We start from the raw sequence: 25,224 nt of genomic DNA on the forward strand, positions 1-25,224 counted from the left end.
TTCCCCCAAAAGAGTCAATCAGTCATATTTATTGAGCACTTACTGTGTGCAGGGCCCTGGTCTAAGCTCTTGAGAGAGCAGAATGTAACAATAAATAGACAAATTCCCTGCCCACAATGAGCTTGCAGTCTAGAGGGGGAGAAGACATGTTGTGGGAAAGTGTGGATTCAAATAAATCAACTAATCAAGCAGGGTATAAACCCAGTACCTAGTGTGTTGTATTATCCATAGCATGGTGACTCATACTGGGGAAAAATGTGGATTTAGTTCAGTCGATAAACCAATCAGCGGTATATTCTGAGTACCTGATGTGTGCAGAGAATTCTACTGAGTTCTAGGGTGAGTACACCAGTAACATAAAACACGGTCCCTGACCTCAGAGAGCTCAACAGTCTCTTAGGGGGAAATGAAGTAGATACGAATTACTTGCAGATAAGAAGTAGAAGAAAGAACAAGGATATAGCAGTTAGGAGGAGGAGCAGCTGTGACCTAATGGAAAGAACACACCTCTGATAGTCAGGGGACCTGTGTTCTAATCTTGGTTCTGCCATTTGCAGGCTGTGTGTTGTTGGATAAGTCCGTTCTGTGTGCTTCAGTTTCCTCACCTGTAAAATGGGGATTCAAGATGTCTTCTCCTCGTACTTTGACTGCGAGCCCCATGTGGGACGGGGATGGGAATCTAATCTGATTAACTTGCATTTATCCCAGTGCTTAAAACAGTGCTGGATGCAGAATAAGTGCTTGCCAAATGAAAAGAAAACCAATAATAGTAATAGCATTGATATTAATTACGACATCGATATGTCGCGATAAAGTTGTCGAATAAAAAATCAATTTACTATGGACTTTGCATGTATGCAGGAGTGCCGACAATAGGTTCCGATACGTAACTGCTAAGAGTGGTTGTTGATGTGATAGACCAATGTGAATTCTCTGGGGAAGGCTTCTTGGAAGAAGCGGGATTTTAGGAGGACTCTGTAGATGGTGGATTTTTCAGGTAGGAGGAGCAACGTGAGTAAGGGGGTACATTGAAGGCAGAGTCAGAGAGTATCTGTTGTCTTCACCTTGTAGGCAACGGACTTGCCTATCAACTCTGTTGTACGGTACTCTCCCGTATGCTTAATACAGTGCTCTGCATATAATAAGCCCTCAATAAATACTACTGATTGATTGAGCGAGATGTAAAGAGGTGAGCTTGCGAGAAGCTAGTGTTTAGAGGGCCGGGCAATCTGCCTTAATTTGCAGTAGCCCCGGCCCTACGTTCAGTATTGCCGTGGTTTCTTGGCCTGTAAAGACGAGGGAGTAACTCCGTGCCGGAGAAGCAGCATGGCCTAGTGGATAGAGCATGGGCCTGGGAATCAGATGGTCATGGGTTCTATTACCACTCCGCTACGTGTCTGCTGTGTGACCTTGAGCAAATCACTTTACTTCTCTGAGCCTCAGTTATCTCATCTGTAAAATGGGGATTGAGACTGTGAGCCCCACATGGGACAGAGATTGGGTCCAACTTTTCATTCAATAGTATTTATTGAGCGCTTACTATGTGCAGAGCACTTGATTTGCTTGTATCTACCCGAGCAGTTAGGGTGGTGCCTGGCACATGGTAAGGGCTTAACAAATACCATAATTATCATTATTATTATTAACCCAAAAATGTCTGGGAAGCCGTAGACCAGATTTCTCAAGTGGAGACCTAGTTGGTGGTAGCTAGGACCATTTCTGAGTAGGGGCTAAGGAAAAAAACCCTTATCCCCAGAGAAGAATCCATTTGTGTGGTTCAGTTCTATGAACCCTGGGACTGCAGTAGCTAAATGTGGTCATATTTGTACTCTACTTTTACCTATGTGTTTGTATTTGTAATGCCCAAGTGACTATATTAGGGAGAGAGCGATATATATATATTATATATAAAATCGTATTTATCGAGAGCTTACTGTGCGCAGCGCACTCTACTAAGAGTTTGGGAAAGTACAATACAGCAATAAAGTGTGACAATCCATATTATATATGATATCTATGAAAGAAAATGGGAGGGAGGGAGACAGCAGGAGGCCTGGTGGGACTCTTGATGTTAAGACCCTTCCTAGCTGTACAGTGTGGCAATACCTGATCTATTAATCCTGGTGCAGTGCTTGCCATTTTGTCCAAATCCTTGCTGAATTATCGGGTTCATCCCGCCCAAGGTCATGTTCCGTTTCTCCGAGCATGCCTCTCGACATCCCTCCCGATCTTTGCAAAGCCTTTTCTCGAGGCAGCTTACGCCGGACGGGCCAAGGCACCGAGCGGATGTTTCCTGTGTATTCTTAGCCAACGGGTAGCATTGTTGAGTGACCTTTCTCTGCATGTTGCTCCCAGATTCTATGGAAAGTTTATTCTATCCAATTAAAAAGTTAGAAAGTTACACCTAGCATTGTTGGGAAAACTACCCCCAGCAGTCCTGTTTATGGTCTTCCCCAGATGGCTTTGAGTAAAATGTAGGTACTAGTTGATTAAACAGACTATAAAATGTATACCCTATGGCCCTATAGAATAAACAGGGCTGTGGTCAGTAGTGGCATTCTCTAAACCATTCTTTTCCTCAATATTTAATAATATAGCTAAAACATCCTCTCCCACCCCTCATTTCACCTTACTATTTTTAGGATTTGCCCTAATTTTATTTTATATTTTAATGAGGAGGGGATATTGCCGCCTGGAAATTTTTAGCTTTTGATTAAATTAATTAGGAGCTTCAGGAGCATTTACTAAATGACTTCTTTCATTACCGCATCAGAGAATTCGGTTTCTTTCAGGACATTCTACCTAGAAATCACTTTTCATCTATGGGCATTGTGAATTCAGAAGAATGTTTTAAGGGAAAATCCTTTAGATCAAAAGACTTTGGAAGATACATTATTTCACAGGGAAAACAAGAGTAGGTGTCTTAAATATTGGATCCTACAAGGCCTGAGAAGCAACACGGCCTGGTGGAGAGACCACAGGCCCAAGTCATAGAACCTGGGTTCTAATCCTGGCTCTTCCTTTTCTCTTTTCCTTTTTTTTGTTGGTAATGGTTAAGCGCTTACGATGTGCCAGGGACTCTTCTGATTGCTAGGGTAGATACAAAGTAATCAGGTTGGACGGAGTCCATATCCCATACGGGGCTCTACTGTATAATCCTACACTGGTTTCTTCTCAACGAGATACCGATAAACTGTAAGCTCTTTGAAGTCAGGGCTCGTGTCTGCGTACTGAATCGTACTCTCCCAAGCACTTAGTAAAGGGTTCTGCACACACTCGGTGCTCAACACCAACGATGGATAGTACGACGTTTTCCGTGGACGTCGAAGGTCTGTTGGATCCTCTCTTTGGAAATTGCTTCCTGAGTACGTGACAGTGTGTGAATTTGGGGGTGCTGAAGATGTGATGACCATTCCACTGCTCACAACTCTGGGATCGTACCCTGAACCTTGGGGCCCACCCTCGGCCTTAATCTCTTAATAGTGACCGCGGTCGCTGGCAGTGAAGAAGACGTTCTTGACTGTATCTCTCCGCTAGATCGTTCAAAGTGAAAGAGACTGTAGTACTGGGGACCGATATTCGGTGGCCTGGAGATCAGTCAACCAATCACGGCGAAGTCGGGGATGAGGCTCCCAAACGGCACCAAGGAGATGAGCCTGTCACTTGAGGCTTTGGAGATATTGCGATGGGATAGCGCAGTCGGTCTACCGGTGGTATTTAGTCAGTGCTCACCCATTCATTCATTCAGTAGTATTTATTGAGTGCTTACCATGTGCAGAGCACTGGGTACTATGCTTGGAATGTACAAATCGGTAACAGATAGAGACAGTCCATGCCCTTTGCCGGGCTTACAGTCTAATCGGGGGAGAACTCAGTGCAGAGCACTATCCTGAGTGCTCAGGGGAATATAATAGACATAGTATATCCAATCCCAGTCCTCAAGGAGTTTACAGTCTAGCACTTGTCAGAACCTCAGGAAGTGGGAAATCGACTGGAAAATCTTTGAATGAGATTGCCTAGAATTACACTGAGGTATCTCAGTGAAGCATGGCGGAAAATAAACCCTGAATCACACCTTGGAATAAATATCCCATTGGTGATGTGAAGCAGAGATTGGCTCTGCTGACTCTATTGTAGTGTATCTCCCAAGCGCTTAGTGCAGTGCTCTGCACACAGTAAACTCCCAATAAATACCACTGATCGGTTACACTTTTTGAAGCAGATTCTTGCTCTGTGACGATAGTGTTTTCGTAGCCATGTTCTAGGTCCAGCTTCCAGTTGTCTTGCCATCTAGACGGAGATGTTCATGCACACACCACAAGGATAATGTAGACCATGGTGTTGTATTGTACTCTCGGTGGAAGCAGCGTGGCTCAGTGGAAAGAGCCCGGGCTTGGGAGCCAGAGGGCATGGGTTCGAATCCCTGCTCTGCCACTAGTTAGCTGTGTGACTGTGGGCAAGTCACTTAACTTCTCTGTGCCTCAGTTACCTCATCTGTAAAATGGGGATTAACTGTGAGCCTCACATGGGATAACCTGATCACCCTGTATCTATCCCAGCGCTTAGAACAGTGCTCTGCACATAGTAAGGGCTTAACAAATACTAACATTATTATTACAGTTCTCCACACCCAGAAAGCACTCAATAAATATCACTGATAGATTGATTGGTATGTGTTCCTAGTTCTTTGTTTTCAGCCTTTCTCAGCCCAGCCTCACTTTCCCTCCGTGCTCACTTATAAAGCCCCAGAAACAACCCCAAAACTTAGATCTCCACTGGTGAATTTTTAAAAATGGATTCAAGTCACTCGTCAATCAAAACTATTGATCAAGCACCTACTGGGCACAGAGCACTATAATAAGACCTTGGGAGAGTGAAATAAAATCAATGCAGATGATTCCTGCCCTGAAGGAAATTACGGTATATTAGAGACAGACTCTAAAATAATTTGCAGAAAGGAGAATACTGATAATACATGTCTACCAACTGGAGTATACTGTACTCTCCCAAAAGCTTAGTAGACTGCTCTGCTCCCAGTTAGCACTTGAGAAATACCACTGATTGATTGGTTTGAAGGAAAAGTGGGCATGCAGTCGAGTGGGCCCTTAAGTAATGCCGGTAGATGCATTCAATCAGTCGTATTAATTGAACGCTTACTGTGTGCGGAGCAATGAACTAAGCACTTGAGAGAGTAGAATGAAGCGGAGTTGATAGAAAAGTGCTGCAGGTGGTTGTGACAGTTCCAAGTCTCTATGCCTGTTGTGCACCAGCAACGCGTCTTTAGAACGATGGATTATCCTCGATAAACTAAACGGAATATTGACTTCAAGGTTTGCCCAGAAAAACTTGAGAAAAATTATTGTTTTCACCCGCAGCTATTAAATATAGATTCCCTAAAGACCCGCAAAGAGCCCTCTTTTCCTAAACTAACAGTTTAGAAGGTTCCACAGATCCATCAACAAATATAAAAGACTTAGAGGAAGGCCACCTTGCTTTCAACGACATCTATAGATATTGCTTTTAAGTGTTTAAATGAGAATGAGCCAGTGAAAGCAACTATGAATTATTGACATTTTCAATCTACACACTCGAGTATGAAATTCATTAAGAGGTGATAATTTTGGAAACACATTTTATGAAGGCATTGTAGTGCATGATGCTTGAGTAGCACTCTCAGTCACTGATGCATGGGTAGTATTTGAAAACCATAATTTGAAAACTGAGCCGCAGAGATTACTCCGGTCTCTTATTAAATAAAGGATTAGCACTTCATTACCTGAAAGAGACAGATGTCTGTCAGCTTTTTTCCTGTGCACCCTACCAAGATTAGATTGAACATCATATCATGGTTATTGTTTTCTATCTTCAGCATTTCTGTGTTGAAATGGAATTTGAGGAGGCAAAATTTTGTGTGCTTTTTGAAAGCAAATAGTAAAGCCTGGGGAATTTTGGTGGAAAGGTGTGTTAATTTGGTGTAATCATTTTTCTCCGGTCATAGGTGTCCTTGTTTGTTGAAGTTCTGTGAGGTTTTTCCTGTAAGTAAAGTTTTTTGGAGTGGGTTTTTTTTGTTGTTGTTGTGAATCCCCCTGCCTCTGACAGATGTATTTCCTATCCAATCGAAGACTAACATGGATTGGTCAATGCTGGAGTCCTTTGCAAGAGCAGCTGTGTATACATGCTACCATTTATATTGCGGGATTCACCCTAAACTTTCCTGCAAAGACCCCCCCAGACTCTATCCTATACCCCCCTCTGTGGGCCGCCCCCACCCCCGCCCCCCACCCAACAAAAGCACAGCTCAGGAAGCTACCTTGGAAAAAATTCATTTACTTCCTCTTCTGATGAGGATCACTGTGTGGATGGTATAATAAATACCTAATCAAAAACCTAATAAAGGTTCTTAAAATATGCCAAAGTCCTGTGCTAAGCACTGGGTTAGATATAAAATGATTAGAGTGACAGGGGCTCCCACTCCAAGAGGGAGGGAGAGTAGGAATCTTATCACCGTTCTTCAGACGGGGAGGCTGGGGCTCAGAGAGATTAAGGGTCTGGTCCAAGGTCACACATCAGCCCGTTGACAGAGCTGTGAATGCGACTCTCCCCCCTCTGTTGCTGGATTAATTTCACTTTTTCCCTCAGATGCAGTGACAAGGTCATTTATTGGCACAACCTATCACCCTGTAGGTATCAAGGAAGAACATCTGATTTGCGTCCCTGGGGAATCACATGGTCTTTCCTAGTGATTCGCTCGACTTCTTGTGACCCTTGTGGAATCACTGACCCACCTAGTGTGCGTTTCCGTATCATTGGCAAGTAATGAAGTCCTCAGGCAACTGTGCATAGTAAACATAAGGAAATTAATATATCTCTTCTCTTCTAAGGCAGCTGTGCTTTCTTGCCTCCAATCTCTGAATCCCTTTTGGTAGAACTGTAAAGCAGAGAAGCAGCACGGTTTAGTGGATAGAGGAAGGGCCTGGGAGTCACAAAGTCATGGGTTCTAATCCCGGCTCCACCGGGTGATCTTGGGCAAGTCACGTAACTATTCTGTGCCTCCGTTAACTCACCGGTAAAATCGGAATTAAGAATATGAGTCCTATGTGGAACAGGCAGTGTTGTCCTTCCTATTTATGTCTAACCAAGTGTTCGTTATATTGCCCGGCACGTAGTAAGCGCTTCACAAATAGCATCTAAAAAGTAACTGGAGGTGCTAATGTTTCACTCTGAGCACTGTGGCATAAAGAGAGCAGATATTTTTAGGTGGAGAGGGAAGGAAGTGCACTCTTTGATAAAGTATCTTTGGGTCTTTTCAACCCTGCTGGATAAGCTCTCGTCTTACAAGGTTTGGGATTTAAAAAAAAAAAAAAAAGCTTGTAATACAGCTCAGAAATCTGTCAGGACCCTTGCGTGTGAGGACCTACGGTGGCAAGATAAAGGCAATCTGGTTCCTCTCTGGGTGGCCAATTTTGGAATTGTCTCTAAGGAGAAAACTCTGTCTCAGTACTGAATGAGGCCTGGAAATGTTGAGCTTTTTCCAGGCTTTCAACCAGTTGATGCAGTGGAATGAAATTTCCCATGGAGTGAGTTATCTCAAAGCATTTAAGTGATGGTCCCCCTAAGTAATTTGCCTTTCTCGGTGGCTCTTGCCTGCTAGAGAAAATACCTTCAACGTGTCAAACTTATGCCATCTTTTTCCAAATGATGAACGTCTAAAATACGTCTAATGGAATGAGTGGCTCCGACCTTCAAAATCCCCGTATTTAAAAATAGACACATAGGAGGTATATTCATTCAAACTTCTTTTAGATTACATCTTCTAAATAAAGTAAATTAAATATTTCCCAATTAATTATTTCCCAGGATAATTCTATTCCTTTTTTCCATAACGAGATGACTTGAGATGAGGAAGGTCTTTTAACTTTTCAAGCCCTGGCTTTTGTCAAGTGAAGCCGGGGCCTTGCTTTTGTCTAAACAGCGGATTAGAATTTAATGGTGCTTTAACTCTTCTTGAAGGGGCCTGCAGCAAGCCTCAGCTTGAACCAGCAATCTCTCAAATTACTGTTATTAAATGTGGAACCTTCCTTTGTACGGTAGAGGGAAAAGTGGAAGACAGATGTTTGTTTTTCTAACCACTTATTTTATCGTTTCCTGGAAGAAAATATTGGCCTCTTGAAGTTGGTCCTGGTTTGGCTGCATATTAAAGACCAGACCCACGAGACAGTGCCGAGTGAGATGGGGAAGAAAGGGATGGGGAGGGGAGAGTGAAGCGGACTGGGGCTCTCACTCTGAACTCTCCCATCTGACACGTTGCGTGTGCCCTCCTGCAGCTTGAAGCTGCCTCCCCACATCAGATCAGTCCAGCCTCACCTGCAAAACCCTTTGAAAAAGCCCTACGTATTCACTAAGGATGGCATGATCACTGAGGGGAGGATTCCTTTGGGAAACTATCGGAGTGGCTTTTTACGAAGCTTTCGCAGGCGAGGTTTGCCAGATTTGAGATGTATCTATCCCTCTGTCGACAAGCAGTGGGGTCTAGAGAGAGGAAAGAGCCCAGGCCTAGAAGTCGGAAGACCTGGCGTCTAAGCCCAGTTCTGCCACTTGTCTCCTGTGTGACTTTGGGCAAGTCACTTAACTTTTCTGTTCCTCAGTTACCTCATCTGTAAAATGGGGATTAAGAGTGTGACTGTGTCCAATCTGATTAACTCTATTTACCCCAGTACTTAGAACGGTGCTTCACGCATAGTACGTGCTTAACAAACATCTTTGAAAAGCAACAACACTTTTTCAAAATCAGTGAATGTTTATTGAGCTCTTCCTGTGCTCAGAGCACTCTACTAAGTGTTGGGGAGAGTAAGGTATGATAAAATTGGTAGACATGATCCCTGTCCTCAAGGAGTTAATAATAATGTTGGTATTTGTTAAGCGCTTACTATGTGCAGAGCACTGTTCTAAGCGCTGGGGTAGACACAGGGGGAATCAGGTTGTCCCACGTGGGGCTCACAGTCTTCATCCCCATTTTACAGATGAGGGAACTGAGGCACAGAGAAGTTAAGTGACTCGCCCACAGTCACACAGCCGACAAGTGGCAGAGCTGGGATTCGAACTCATGAGCCCTGACTCCAAAGCCCGTGCTCTTTCCACTGCGCCACGCTGCTTCCAGTTTACAGTCTAATGGGAGGAGGTAGGCATTAAAGTGAATTAGAGGGAGAGGAAAGGAGACAGCATAAGGATATGTACATAAATACTCAGGGTGGGCTGAGTATTGGGGAAGCAGCCTGGCTCAGTGGAAAGAGCCCGGGCTTCGGAGTCAGAGGTCATGGGTTCGACTCCCGGCTCTGCCACTTGGCAGCTGTGTGACTGTGGGCAAGTCGCTTCACTTCTCTGTGCTTCACTTACCTCATCAGTAAAATGGGGATTAACTGTGAGCCCCACGTGGGACAGCCCGATGACCCTGTATCACCCCCAGCGCTTAGAACAGTGCTCTGCACATAGTAAGCGCTTAACAAATACAAATTAAAGTGCTTAAGGGGTATAGATCCAAGTGTCCGAGTATCGCAGCAAGAAGGACAGATAGGTGGAGATTAGGCAGGGAGGGCTTCTTGGAGGAGTAGGGCACCTGGGAGGGCACAATAGAGTTGGTAGTCACGTTCCCTGCCCTCAATAGCGTCAATGTAGTGGGTTGGTGAGACAGGGAGATTGGAGGTGGGTTTATAGTGGTGGGAAAGTCAGTGGTGAAAGGGTTTGGGTGCAGAGAAGGAGCTCTGTTTTTGATGTGTTAAGTGCCGGGTGTCGACGGGACACTCAAGTAGGCAGATTGCCAAGAGACGGAAGCGTCCGAACTGGAGAGGTAGATTTGGGAGGCATCACTCCAGTCTTCCTCCTAGGTTTCATCTAGGAGAAAAATGTCCCTTTTTGCACTCCACAATTTTGTGTCTCCGTAATTTGCAGTGCAATTTTCGAATCCTTGGCAATACATGAGTGTGTTCTCTGAACCGTACATTTTATAATTAAGGAATGCAATTCCAAAGTAATGCATGTGGTGGGGACTTGGCTAAAGCTAATCACATCTATATAAACGATAGCACCGACTCAATAGTGATGTCCATTTTTATGAAGATTTAAGAATTAGAAAAAAAATCGATCTGCCTTTTTTTTTTTTTGGTTCCTTCTACCCTTCAGTACGAGGAGGGAAAAAATCAGGGACATTTCAGAACGGAAAGCTTAGGTAGAATGTATCAATTCTAGTCTGTGTGGCATAGAGCTTATTCCAATTTAAGTTGCCAGGCCATTGACAATATAGGAAGGCCGTAAATAAAGCTTTCCTGCTCGTGTCCTTTGATCGGTCGATCTTATTTAGTGAGCGCTTATTGCTTATCCTCAGTCCCAGTCTGATCAACAGATTGAGACACGAAAGATTTTAGTAGACATGATTCCTGCCTGCAGGGACCATATTGGAGTTCATCTGATGGCTTGATTTGGAGAACTTGCTTGGTTGGGGCTAGGGGGTGGGGAGAAGAGAGACAGAGACAGACAGAGAGAGTTTTCCCTTTTTCTCACTGGCCTCAGTTTCTTGGACAAGTCGATGTACCTTTGAAACAGATGGTCAGTGTTTTGCTTGAACATTTCCTTTCCTAGAAAGAAAGAGCTGACCACTCAGAGAAAGCTAGTCCCCGCCCAGAGTCTGCACCCGCTCTCTTCGTGACCCACCCCGATCTGTTCCCGGGCACCAAATAAGTTGGGTTTTTTAATGGTATTTGTTAAGCGCTTACTGCGTGCCAAGTACTGTTCTAAGTGCTGGAGTAGATGCAACGTAATCAGTTGCACACAGTCCCTGTCCCATATGGGGCTCACAGTTGTAATCCCCATTTTACAGATGAGGTGACTGAGGCACAGAGGAGTTAAGAGACTTGCCCAAGGTCACAGAACGGGACAGGTGGTGTAGTCGGGACTAGAACCCAGGTCCTTCTGACTGCCAGGCCTATGCTAGGCCCCGCTGCTCCTCGGTGCAGAAAAATCACTCAGAATATAAGGATAATGTATGAGTCTAGAGAAGGGCAGAATCTGCCTCTGTCCAAAATGCTTCGGCCTCTGAGTGTTGAGAGGGCTCTCTGGGCTTAAACCCTGAGCGAGGACCAGGGTGATGGAAGCGTCGACCATTTCGGCCTTCCGACGCCGCGTCAGTCTTTGCGACCAAGCTTGAGATTTGAGCCCAGCCCTCAGAGACTAAGATATGGAGTTCCAGTGAGGCCCCTTTGGGTTCAAGCATGCCTGGCCTAAGGGGAAAAAGAGAGTGACAGGTGTGTGGGGTGATTTTTCTCCCAGATTATCAGGTTAAGGAAACCTGCTTACCAATGTGGGAAGTGTCCACAGATCAAACGTGGGCCGACTAGAGGTTTTCCAGAGCTGGCATTAACACAAGGTGATTTTTTTCAACAGCAGTGTGACTTAACTGACACCGGAACAGCCCTCGATATACGATCCAGGCCCAAACTATTTGAAAGTCTTGTGTTTACAGCAACTTGGCCGCTTTGCAAATGGAAGTATCGATGGCCCTATTATGAATATTGTATTTCCCCTACTTAGAGAATACTGAGGAATTGTGCTCATTGTCTCTTAATTTGATTGTCTTTCGTCTTTTCTTTTCCCCAAGTATTTTTATGAAGATTGTGCGGAAGTGGATTTGTGCTTGTGCTTTTACCCAGGTTGCATTAAAGGAATAGCCTTTTCATTTTTTAAGGTATACTGTGTTCAGTGAACACAGACTAATGAAGTAAATTAATATTTCCTTTCCGTTTGAAAGAGGTAAAAATACAAGTGCCTGGCCAATGTCATAGCATTAATCTATTCTCTTTTCTCCTTTCTCTCTTTACTTCTCTCTCTCCAATAGAAGTGGAACAAAAAGGTAATGAAATACCTTTCTAAATTCTATATTATTTCTAGGCTAAGTTATTTAACAGTTTTAACATTTACTTGAAATACATTTTGTCATTAATTCTCACCTATTTTGTGAAAGCTTACTTAGTTCCTCTGCTGCTCAACTTCATCCGATATTTTAGACCAGCGTCAGCTTGAAACTCATTCCTAAAAAGTTTTTTGGTGCTTTTTTTGTGGGGGGGGGGTGGTTTATCTGTTTGTTGTTTTTTTGTTTTTTGTAGTATTGTTGGGTTTCTGTCCCTCCCTTGATTTTCAAACCCAAATAATCTTCTAGGAGTGGTAAGAGTTGATCATTTGGGGCTGTGGGATATGCTAAATCATGTTTAAAGGCTTTGGTTGGGTGAAATTCCAGCCTCCCCCACCCCCCCTCCATCCCCCCCCCTTACTCTCCCGAATCCCTTTGAGGAGGCAATGGAGGATTCGGGGCAGAGATGAGAAATAAATTGAGGTGAACCCATCCCTAAGCACCCCGGAATGAAGTTCTTATATCTGTGGGTGACCGAGAAGTCACATGACCCTGCCAATAATGGGTTATTCGACCTCTCTATTAGACCAGTCATGCCAACAGTCTTAGGAGACCGTGGAGAAAAATATGGCCTTGGGTGCCCCCTTCATCAGGATAGCTGAGTGACCGATATCCTAGTAAATTCTAAACGTGTGAAACTGTTCTGTTTTCCGTCCACCGTTTGTGTTCTTTCCGTATTTTAAAGCTTCGCACCACCTCCCACATTCGTTCCAACATGCCAAGTGGATGTTTAATTGTGATTTCTAATAGCGACCGAATCGCCGAGGCCGGCGTCCAGGTTAGATGATGTCCCACAGTGTAGTGTTTCCCAGCCCTGGTCCCCTGGCACACCCTGCTGCGCTCCCTAGGCCCCCGGATATGCCACCGTTTTGGATCAGCCTGCGCGTGCCCCTTACCAGGGGTGGTGCCACCCGTCCAGCGATCCCGATGGCCAGGCTCAGGTCCCAGCGACAAAGCCCTGCTTGGCAGGTGCGCTTTCAGAGCTGCGGGTATAGGGGAGGATTGAGTGATTATCTGGTTGACTCCGTCCGCGGAGGCAGCCCAGACAGATCATCCGGACCCTCGCGTGGATTTCGGAGGAGGTCCTGAATGATTTCGCTGGGCTGTTCCTGTGGCGCACGTTGAGGAGTAGTACTGGCGATGGTATTTTTTGAGCACCTGACGTGTGCAGTGCACTTTCATAATCGCTTGGGCAAGTTCAAAGTCAACTGGACGATTGCTCAAGCCTTCAGTCGGTCCCATTTACTGAGCGCTTACGCTGTGCAGAGCGCCGTATTGAGCGCCGGGGAGAGTGCAATACAACAACGAACGGATACATTCCCTGCCCGCAACGAGCTCACAGTCTAGAGGGAGTTCGACTTCACCCACGGGGATTCCCGCCGAACGACCGCCGTCGTCACCGTCTCTCCCTTCAGTGAGCGTACCCTCCCCACGAGCCTCGCCGTGGGTTTGCGGGAGAGACGGGAGGAATGACGTGAGCGGATGGAGAGGTGCAGCGGCCGGTGGGCGGAGAGATGGGTCGGCGGCGTCTTGGCCTTTAAAGGATGGTGCCGGCGCAGTTCTCCAGCTGGGCTCTCTGGCCGCGTCCGCCGGGGCTGCCGTGACCTCGCAGTGGGCAGATGGACCCGACGGACCCTGCCCTTCGCGCCCCCCGCGCAACCGCGTCGTTGCGAAGGCCTCGTGAGTCAGCGGACTCCTGTCCGTTTCCATTCTGAAGTCTGAGCAGCAAAGCGCTACAGCCAGTGATCCCGTCCCTCTGTGCTCCTCTCATGTAACACATGGCAACCCCACGAGTTTAAGTTCAGTACTACTGATTTAACAGGACATTTTTAACTGATTAAAACCCAGACCTTCACTGAACTTCCCCCACTCATCTTTCCTCATCCCTCACCTCCCTTGCCGTTTTTCTTCCCTGCTTTCTCTTTCCACGTTCAGAACCCCTCCATCACTCGTCCTCGTGTGGGCCGCGGGGCTTTTGTGGGCCACCGGGCCTCTCGGAGTCTTTGCGCTCGCGGGTCTGTGGCCCTCTGTTTCGGGCATTCCTTCTTCTTTAGGTCCCCCTTTTCGGTTACGGATGGATTATCCTCAGGCCTTGTCGTGGTCAGTGTCACCCTAGTTAAAGGATGGATGTCTCTTTCCATTTGCAGGAAATTTTTTGGTGGATTATATTAAAAATAAACAGTGGTAATGAGCTATTTCCAGGAATGTATCCCTTTTCCTAGGTGCTATAGAATCGCTGGAGAATGTGCGTTGAAAAAGTGTGTGTACCTTTAATGTCCAGATAAGAGTACAGAGCTATAAATATGTGAGGATCCAGAGTTCAGACCCAGAGAAATTCATGTCTACCACGGAGTTTAGGAAGGCGATCCGAGTAAGGCAATTCCCTTGAACATCGATCGATCGATCGGTCGTATCGACTGAGCGCATGCCGTGTGCAGAGCGTAGCGTAGAATCCAATGAGACAGAAAGCGAGCTTGCACAGAGAAGCCAAAGCAATGTGGGAAGACGCTCCCGTTCGGGAGGAAGGCCGAGAGATGGGTAAGGTGCGCGGGTGGGGTCGGCGGGGACGTCTGAACCCCACCTCCCTGGAACGCTCCGAGCCCGGGAGCGCCGGGGTCACCCGAGGAAGATCGCCGGTTTTCATTTCTGTTTTTACCTCTTTCCCTTCCCACAGTTTTTCTGTGCCCGGGGCTACTAAAAGGAGTCTACCAGAGCGAACATTTGTTTGAGTCGGACCACCAGTCCGGGGCCTGGTGCAAGGACCCCCTGCAGGCCTCCGACAAGATTTATTACATGCCCTGGACACCGTACCGGACCGACACCCTGACTGAGTACTCTTCCAAAGACGACTTTATCGCCGGAAGGCCGACGACGACGTACAAGCTCCCCCATCGGGTCGACGGCACGGGCTTCGTGGTGTACGACGGGGCTCTGTTCTTCAACAAGGAGCGCACCAGGAACATAGTCAAGTTCGACCTGCGGACGAGGATCAAGAGCGGGGAAGCCATCATCGCCAACGCCAATTACCACGACACCTCCCCTTACAGATGGGGAGGCAAGTCGGACATAGATCTGGCCGTGGACGAGAACGGGCTCTGGGTAATCTATGCAACCGAACAGAACAACGGCAAAATCGTCATCAGCCAGTTGAACCCCTACACCCTGAGGATCGAGGGGACGTGGGATACCGCCTACGATAAGAGGTCCGCCTCCAACGCGTTCATGATCTGTGGGATTTTGTACGTGGTCAGATCCGTGTACGAAGACGACGACAACGAGGCTACGGGGAATAAAATCGACTACATTTACAACACGGACCAAAGCAAGGATAGTTTGGTGGACGTGTCCTTTCCAAACTCTTACCAGTATATAGCAGCCGTGGATTACAACCCCCGGGACAACTTGCTGTACGTATGGAACAACTACCATGTCGTGAAGTATTCTTTGGATTTTGGAGCTCTGGACAGCAGATCAGGTAGGCTCATCTTTCGAAATGACCTTGTCTCTCCAGACAGCTTTTGCAGCGAGGAGGAGCTCTAAAGGTAGTGTGTTCCATATCGGTATTGTTATGATTACTATTGTTGGTCTCCCTCTGGAGAACCTGCTGTTCTGCTACCGTAGTGTACTGTGTTATTGGATTCCAAGACAATGCCGTTGTTTTATATATTTGTTTGGAATTGCCCCAGCAAAGACTAGTATCTGACCTGAAGTTCTTTCGACTTGAGGACCCTGGATTAGGTCTGCAGCTGCCATCCTGTAAGGCATCGTCCCTCTTCTCAGTCGTTTCTTTGCTTCGTGAATTGTCCAAGCCTTTCCCCAGAACACGTCTCGAACGTACCCAACGCCACTGTGGTCTTATGTGCTGAGTTGTTTTCTAGTCGCCCATCACTTTGCCCTGGTGTTCGATGGAACACCTGAGAAGGGTCGTGAGACGCGTACGGAATACGACCTGTGGTTGTGTTTTGACTCACTTCCCCAGTTCTACTTGCCCAGGGAGGTCAGTCAATCACTGGGCATTTATTGAGCGCTTACTGTGTGCCCCGCCCTGTACTAGGTGCTCTGGAGAGGACAAATGCAATAAAGCCGATGGACACGTTCCCTGCCCAGAAAAAAACTCACACTCCGGATGGAGCCCGTAGCCCGTTGTGGGAGGGAATGTGTCTACCGACTCTGTTAAATTGGACTCTCCCAAGAGCTTAGTACGGTGAACTGGACATCAAATGAGGAGCATGGATAGCTAATTTGAGCGGCCGGTTTCTATGAAATGTGGCTTGCGTAATGGCGAGCATCTAGAAAATGATGAACTTGTTTATCCGCAACAAATTCACGATTCGGAAGCGAAAGCAGAAGTAGGAGTTCGGTGCTCACTTGAGTAACTACGTCGGTTTCTGTGCCCATTTTGCAAAGGATGAGATTTCACCTGGATTAAATTTGCAGATGCTGGCAGAAACATCCATTTCCATGCCCTGATGCTCTGATTAAAAAACCAATAGTTTGGCCCAGCTCTTTTGTAAGTTAGAGGTGGAAAGAATCTGTTTAAGAGTAAATTTTCTGCCGGGTATATGGGATATGAGAAGTTCACTTAGCATAAATAAGTATTCAACTTAATTCCTCCAAACTCTACCCTGGTAAAATGAATAAACATTTTGAAGAGAAATGCGTTTATTGAGCTGGGATTGCCACTTACCCACATGTCTACATTGGAAGCATGAACTCATTCGCTCTTCCTGCGCCTCTTTGAACGGAACTCTGGGTGGTGGAAAGATGAGAAACAAAGAATAGTTTTCCTTTAAAAGTTGTTCATCAAAGATGAGTGAATGAGTGAAAGGTCACGATAGCAGTAGTAGGAGTAATAGTGATGTTCATCCTTACCTGTTGTGGGGCCTTGGGAAAACCGCTTAACTTCTCCATGCCTCAGTTTCCTCATCTGTAAAATGAGATTTTAAATACCTTTTTTCCCACCTACTTAGACTGTGAGCCTCATGTGGGACAGGGACTGCGTCCGACCTGATTATCTTGTATCTGTCCCAGACGCTGCTTGGCGTACAGTAAGGCTTAACAAGCGCCATAATGATTATAATTAGTAGTAGTAACATTTATTGAGCATTTCTTTACCATCGCTGTTATTTATCGCTATGGGTGCAGTGTGTCAGAACTTGGGAAAGTTCAATAGAAGTAAAATTAACTCAATGAGGGCAAGGGACATGTCAACTAACTCTCTTATATTGTACTCGCTCAAGTACTTGATATGACGAGAAGCAGCGTGGCTCAGTGGAAAGAGCCCGGGCTTGGGAGTCAGAGGTCATGGGTTCTAATCCCGAGTCCTCCACTTGTCAGCTGCGTGACTTTGGGCAAGTCACTTAACTTCTCTGGGCCTCAGTTACCTCATCTGTAAAAGGGGGATTACTACTGTGAGCCTCACGTGGGACAACCTGATTACCTGGCATCTACCCCAGCGCTTAGAACAGTGCTTGGCACATAGTAAGCGCTAGACAGATGCCAACGATTTTATTATTGCTTTGCGCAGAGTAGGCACTCAACAAGTACAGTTGACTGGAAAAAGGCATGCCCTCAAGTAGTTTACACCCAAACTCCCTAAAACTCTAACAGATCATTTCATATTTAATAACAAGGCAAGAACTTAAGAAATAACCCAGTTGTGCCATCCATTCACCTGAAGCAACTTTCATCTTTTAGTTTAATGAATGGAGGAGAAAGTCCTGGGCTTCATGCGTTCTGCCTGAATCGATCCATTATGGACATAGTATCTTTGAGGATAATATCGGTGGGATTATCTTCAGAATGGGTGTTTTCGTACTTCCGCCTCAGGTAACAACTTTCCGTACGGCGTTGGTCAGAGCTGCATTTTATCCTGACCGAAGAGGGGTGGTCGTATACATTTGAAATGTGAGATTACAATGAAGGAGAGGATTTTCGTTGTTGTTGTTGTTGGGTTTTTTTTGAAAAGCCCACACAGTAAGGAAATATGCGTCAAACACAATCTAGAAAGTTAATGATCCGCTCGCAGAAGAGAATCCTGCAGTGACCCTTGCCGTTTCCTTTGGGGCATTTTTTCACCTCTTTGAGAAGCATTTTGTCTTTCATAGTTGATCTGTGTCTTGTGGAAAGATAATTGATGAGTGCTTCTTTAAATGTCCCTTTTATAGGTTCACTCGAGATCCGTTCTACCAGGAAATTATCAGAAGAATTGAACTCTAAAAATTATTTTTTACAGCCTATTACTGAAATAATGGGCCTTTACTTCTTTCAAGTGCCAGTTGCCAACTGTAGGAGTTTCAGATCGGACTCGGAAATACTCAGGGTGGTGATTGGGGTGGAGGGGTGTGGAACCTTAGCTCTGCCGCAAAGTAAAGGCAACCCGGTCCTTGTGGATATAGTTCCTCGTGGGCAGGGGGAACATGTCAACCAACTCTGCTGCATTGTACTCTCCCAAGTGTTTAGTACGGTCCTCTGCACACGGTAAGCGCTCGGTAAATGCCGTTAGTTGATGAAGGTTTGTCACCTATACCGAAAGAACCAATCGATCGCCTCCCTTGCCCCCTTCCGTTCCCCTTCCCTCTGAAAAGCAGCATGAGAAGGAGCACGGCGCAGTGGCTAGAGCCCGGGCCTGGGCGTCAGAAGGTCATGGGTTTGAATTCCGGCTCTGCCGTCTGCCTGCCGTGGGACCTTGGGCAAGTCACTTTTCTTCTCTGTGCCTCATTTACCTCATCTGGAAAACGGGATTGAGACCGTGAGCCGCACATGGGACAGGGGCTGCGTCCAAACCCATTCGCTTGTCTCCACGCCAGCGCTTACTACGGTGCCTGGCACATAGTAAGTGCTTAACGGATACCATACTTAACGTAATCTTTACCGTTAAACACCTGCTAATTACGTTTTCCAACCAATCCATGGTAGATAGTGAGCGGCTACTTACTGAGTGCTAGGCAGTCTACTGGAGAGTTCCAAAGTAGCCAGACCTGTTGTTGCTGCCCTCAAGGAGTTTGCACTTTAATGGGGGAGACAGACAAAAAATGATTTAGCTCTGAACACAGTAACGTCTCAGTAAAGAGAGCAGAAGCAGCATGGGCCAGTGGAGAGAGCCTGGGCTTGGGAGTCAGAGGTCGTGGGTTCAAATTCCGGCTCTGCCACTTGTCAGCTGGGTGACTGTGGGCAAGTCACTTAACCTCTCTGGGCCTCAGTGACCTCATCTGTAAAATGAGGATGAAGACTGTGAGCCTCACGTGGGACCATCTGATGACCCTGTATCTACACCAGCACTTAGAACAGTGCTCTGCACATAGTAGGCGCTTAACAGATACCAACATTATCATTATTATTATTAATATTATTATTAAATATGATTGAATGCCTCTGGAATGTTCGGGGCTCCTGATTGAATGAATGATTGACGGATAGTAAAGTCAGAGGAAGAAGAAGGCTAAAGCAGGAGGTGGGTACAAACCTACTGGGATGAAACAGCAGAAAAAAATAACTGAGTACATAAATATGTAATTAAACAATAAAAACAAACACGGGTATAAGAGTGGCGAGAACTGGAATGAAGTACACAAATGCGAAGGTTGGGTAGGGGCCGGCTTGGCTTGAGCGTTGAGGGGGGATGCTTAGTACAGTGCTCTGCACCCAGTAAACCCCTAATAAATACGATTGAATGAATGAATGAGACAGCGTTGAGTGGTCAGAGATAGGACAGTGCTCAGTAGGGAGCTGACGTAAGCAGGCCTATAGGCAGTGTGGCTCAGTGGAAAGATCCCGGGCTTGGGAGTCACAGGTCGTGGGTTCTAATCCCGGCTCGGCTGCTTGCCAGCTGTGTGACTTTGGGCCGGTCACTTCACTTCTCTGGGCCTCAGTGACCTCATCTGTACAATGGGGATTAAAACTGTGAGCCCCACGTGGGACAACCTGATCACCTTGTACCCCCCGGCGCTTAGAACGGTGCTTTGCACATAGTAAGCGCTTAACAAATACCACCGTTTATAAGCTCTCTGAGGGCAGGGATCCTGTCTACCCACTCTGCTGTTCTGAACTCACCCAAGCGCTTAATACGGAGCCCCGCACTTGGTAAACATTCAATAAATCCCATTGGTGGATGAAGTTCTGTCACCCGTAGAGGAAAAAAAAACATTTGCTCTCCTCCCTTGCCCCCTTCCCCGCTAAGTAATTTTTCTAACCAATCGATGGTAGATAGTGAGCACCCCCGATGGATATGCCCGAAGTGGGGAGAGGCTGGAGGGAGGGATCAGGACTCATGAGTTCGAATCCCAGCTCTGCCACTTGTCGGCTGTGTGACTGTGGGCAAGTCACTTAACTTCTCTGGGCCTCAGTTCCCTCATCTGTAAAATGGGGATTAAGACTGTGAGCCCCACGTGGGACAACCTGCTTCCCCTCTGTCTACCCAGCGCTTAGAACAGTGCTCGGCACATAGTAAGCGCTTAACAAATACCAACATTATTATTATTAGGGATGCAGACCGATAGTCTCACCGTAATATGGCAAGAGGATGAAAGTCTAACCGGTAACTTCTTCTTATCTTTGCTGGGTTGGATTCGGTTCTTTTAAATTCCTCTTCAGTAGCAAAATGGTGTTTCACTCAGATTATTAATGCTCTAACCAATCAGTTGATGGTAGTGAGCACCCCCGATGGATATGCCCGAAGTGGGGAGCGGCTGGAGGGAGTGATGCAGACCGATAGTCTCACCGTAATATGGCAAGAGGATGAAAGTCTAACCGGTAACTTCTTATCTTTGCTGGGTTGGATTCGGTTCTTTTAAATTCCTCTTCAGTAGCAAAATGGTGTTTGACTCCGATTATTAATGCTATTTCTGAGGGGTTGATTTGAGAGAGGAAAAGGTCTCATCTCTTACAATTCTCTTATCCATTGCAAAACCACAGGGAGTAATATCCCTGAAATTTCTCCCTTTTGAGTTTACCTTTTTTTCTGCATGAGAGCAGAAAAGGTATAATGGATTTTTATTTTCCATTTTTTCTTCAGAAAATATCTTTCCAACTTAATGGCCCTCATAAAGCATCCTTTCAGCGAGCGTCGAATGCCAGTATTAGCCTGCGTTATTTTAAATGCAAATAGGTTGCTTCTTTATAGATTTTTCAGAATACCACGAATCGGCACAAATATCATTATTACTACTTAGCACTTCTGTGGTGTTTTATATTTGTGAATTTCTACCCAACCTTTTGAATTTGCTAATGCAGCCACATTTCGACCTATTAAAGGAGGCACAGATATCGGTACTGCGCAAGTGTTTTGCCACGATGAAATACTAGACACGAGCGTAGCGTGGGCGTTATAATAAGAAACTGACAGAAACGAGTCGACTCGATCCATTCTGCACCGCTCTGGTGAAGCTTAAGCACGGATTTTGCCAGTAGCGAAAGCCTCTTAAATCCACCTTTTACAGCACCGCGTATACCGCGCGCTAAACTGCTCCGACGCCAAACGGCCGCCAGTCACTCTGCCGAAGCTTCCGATCAAATCAGAATAATAATGACGATAGCGATACTTATTAGGCGCTCACCGTGTGCCGGACACCGTTCTAAGCCCTGGGTTGGCTCCAAGCTAATTGGGTTGGACGCAGTCCCTGTCCCACGTGGGGCTCACGGTTTTACCGATGAGGGAACTGAGGCCCAGAGAAGTAAAGTTACGTGCCCAAGGTCACACAGCAGACCAGTGGTGAAAACGGGATTAGAACCCAGGTCCTTCTGACTCCCAGGCCCGTGCTCTATCCACTAGGCAGCACTGCTTCTCCAGTAGCCAAAGGCCTCAGTGATGCTCCCACCAGCCGCAGTGGTGAAGCTTGCCACGTGGGTGTTCATAGGCCCGGTTTTTGGGGGTGCACCCGGCCACGTGAAGACACCCTCTCAAGGGGGTAATTCATTCCAGTCATTGCGGAGGCCGTAGAGAAACCCGCCTAGTTGAAGGTGAATTCTGTCCGTTTCCCACATTTCTGGTCTCGTGGCTGATGATGGTCAACATCGTATATAAGATAGGGGGTTTTTTCTTTAGTTTTCTTTAGTTTTTACCTTAGCCCTATCTCCGTTAAAGGGCCTTTAAAGAAAGGCAGGTGCCTTTGCAAACCCAACTTCCGGTCAGTGCATCGGGATGTCGACCAAACACCTGTTGACAAGTGGGCAGCGCCGGGATTGGAACCCACGACCTCGGGCTCTTTCCACTAAGCCACGTGGTTTACTAGCTTTAAATCTAGAGGATGCAGCGTGACCAGCCAGGGCACTTGTCTGCGTTGTGACTCTGAGCGTACATAACTTCTCTGTGACTCAGTTTCTCTCATTTGTAAAATGGGGGTTAAGACTGTGAGCTCCCCTGGGGAACAGGGTCTCTGTTCAACCTGATTATCTGGAATCTACCCCAGCGCTTAGAAGAGTACCTAGTGCAGAGTAAGCACTTAACAAATGCCATTTTTGTTTTGAAAAGGAGGTCTGGGATTCTTTTACTTCCATTACAAGTCAAAGAAGAAAAAGAAACTTTTTTAATATACGCCGCTAGTAAATACCGTAGGGAAGTTGCCACTGTTGCGTTAGGGAATGCCTACGATGCATCTTAGAAGAAATATTATATAGAGTTTACCATAAGAGCTTCTGAATGATGAAAAAGGGGATTTGTTGACTAGGCTTATGCTAAAGTACTCAGTTTCTCATTGCAGAAATGACATTATGCCCAATGTATTGAATTTTTTTCCGTCTGAAAGGTTTTATTAAATGGAAATAAAATAAAGTGATTATCACGTTTGCTTGAATGTACATTTTCAACCCCAATAAGGTAGAAGGCTTCATCCGATCCTCTGCCAGCTGAAAAGGAGTGGACTCTTAGTGCCACTAAAATCAAGTGGCTGCCGAAAACGATTTTCGAGGGTTCTGAAAACTTAAATAAAATGAGGGAGATTTTTCCCGTTAGCCTGCACGTCACTTTAATTGAAAATTTATGTTTTCCGGTGCGTATTTTTGGAATGGCTGCTTGTCTCATCAGCTTTGCAGGTATTGCAAGCCTTTTATATTATATATTACAAATGTATTTATGTTCACGCCCGTCTCCCCCTCTAGACTGTAAACTCACTGTGGGCAGGGAATGTGCCTGCCAACTCTCTCATATCAAACTTCCCCATGTGCTTAGTAGAGTCCATTGCACAAAGTAAGTGCTCAATAAATACCACTGGTGATGATTTCGTGTAGGATCCAGCTACTCTATAATAATAATGTTGGTATTTGTTAAGCGCTTACTATGTGCAGAGCACTGTGCTAAGCGCTGGGGGAGAGACAGGGTCATCAGGCTGTCCCATGTGAGACTCACAGTTAATTCTCATTTTACAGATGAGGTAACTGAGGCGCAGAGAAGTGAAGTGACTTGCCCACAGTCCCACACCTGACAAGTGGCGGAGCCGGGATTCGAACCCATAACCTCCGACTCCCAAGCCCTGGCTCTTTCCAATGAGCCACGCTGCTTCTTGATGATGATTTCATATAGGATCCAGCTACTCTATGATGACATTGGAAGGACAGAGCCTTCACCTTCTCAGAAAGATAGTTGAAGTCAGATCAGGATGAGCAGAAAGAGAGTATATGACAGTCAGGACATTAGAACCTCCCTCCCACCTCCATTTCTGAAATTTTCTTCTGTGGGGAATCCAGACCCCATTTCCATCTTCCTCTCCTGTCCCATACCCTGCAGACGGACTCTTGCCTTTGATTTCTGCTAAGATGCTTTTCTCTCCTTTCCCATCTCTTCCTCTTCCCCTTTCTCCCCCCTCCCTCTCTTTCCTGCTTCTCTATCCCCCTTCTTTCCCCCCGTTTCCCTCTCCCCCTCTTGCCCCCTCCCTTTGTCTTCTCCTCATCCCCCTTTCTTCCTCCCCATTCTTTCCCGCTCCCTTTCTCCCTCTCTCCCTCTTTCCCTGACTTTCTTGCTCCTCATTCCCATTCACTCCTTCTCTGTCTTCTCTTCCTTCCCCCTCCCACTCTCAGATCAGATCCAGATATTTGTGCTTTTCTGTGTTCTGCCTTCAATTCCTTGGATGGGGGCGGGGAGGGGAAATGCGTGTGTGTGCGTGTCCGTGCACTTGCTCTCTGTCACTGAGCTCCTTGGGTTGACATTCTGTCCAGATTTCCGTGGACACCTTTAGTATTACTGAACAGCAGACTTCCTTTGGAGGTGTCGTCCTGTTCTACTGCTGATACAATTAAATCCAGATCTATAGATGTGGCAGAAAAGACCAATAAGTGCTTTGGGGACCATTTACATCTAAGCCTTAACTCCAATTTACTACTGTCTTAAAAGTGTGTCCTACATGAGGACTGAGCATTTTTATACATTCCTACCTAGGCGGTAGAGAGGGTGGTTTATATGAGGAATGGAATAGTCAATTGCAATGTACTCTAAGATGAAAGGTGCTATATTCATATCGTGCTCTATTCACACTGTGGTCATAAAATCGTATCAGATACTTTTCATTATACCGCTCTTGGTCAACCCAGCTTCGGAATCTAACGGATGTTCGCTGACACTCATTTTCCACGGTGTTGACTAGGCCCGAACCTTTTGCCTTCCGATTCTCTGTGTGCTCGTGGAATCGCGTGTGGCAAGTGGACAGTCTGAGCGTGAACGTCAAATACCGACTCTTTAGCTGGGGGTCGGGGGCGGGCGGGGAAGATTGCCACCCAGATAAATCCAAACTCTTAACTCGGAAATTGAGGACAGAGGATAGGAAAATGGAGCGGGGGAGAAGTACTTTAGCTATTTCATACGTAAGATGGGGATTTCGTCTGTGAGCCTAATATGGGACAGGGCCTGTGTCTAACCTGCTTGGTTTGTATCCACCCCAGTGCTTAGTACAGTGCCTGGAACGTAGTAAGTGCTTAAATACCATTAAAAAACAAACCCAAAATCATTAAAAAATATTTTTTTTCTACGTCCCTTTCTTGGCTAGTTTCCAGCCTTTGCCCGCAACGTTTAGCTTCCCGGGTCTCCTTGCTAATTGCTGAATGATAATAATAATGGCGGTATTTGTTAAGCATTTACTGTGTGCCAAGCCCTGTTCTAAGAGCTGATCACTCCCCTCTTTAGCCTCCAAGGAGATCTATTTCCTCATCCAACAGAAGCACTTCGTCGTGTCTCCTTCCACCTCTCCTCATTCTTCCTGCTACGCCCCAACTTGTGTTCATCAGTGAATAGTATTTATTGAGCGCCTACTGTGTGCAGGGCACTGTATTAAGTGATTTAGAGA

General features: G+C 46.1%; 1 protein-coding gene across 17 annotated transcripts in view; it reads left to right on the forward strand.

Moving 5' to 3' along the window:
- Positions 1 to 25,224, forward strand: part of ADGRL3 (adhesion G protein-coupled receptor L3) — a 609,412-nt gene that overhangs the window by 385,457 nt on the left and 198,731 nt on the right. For 12 of the 17 annotated variants that reach the window (XM_029072997.2, XM_029072999.2, XM_029072984.2 and 9 more), the window contains 2 exons: positions 11,885 to 11,899; positions 14,631 to 15,431. In XM_029072997.2, the coding sequence (XP_028928830.1) occupies positions 11,885 to 11,899; positions 14,631 to 15,431 (816 nt within the window). The remainder of the gene's footprint in view (positions 1 to 11,884; positions 11,900 to 14,630; positions 15,432 to 25,224) is intronic. The other 5 variants (XM_029072998.2, XM_029073000.2, XM_029072988.2 and 2 more) reach the window with 1 other exon arrangement.

This window comes from Ornithorhynchus anatinus, chromosome 10 (genome assembly GCF_004115215.2).
Source record: "Ornithorhynchus anatinus isolate Pmale09 chromosome 10, mOrnAna1.pri.v4, whole genome shotgun sequence".
NCBI classification, from domain to species: Eukaryota; Metazoa; Chordata; class Mammalia; order Monotremata; family Ornithorhynchidae; genus Ornithorhynchus; species Ornithorhynchus anatinus.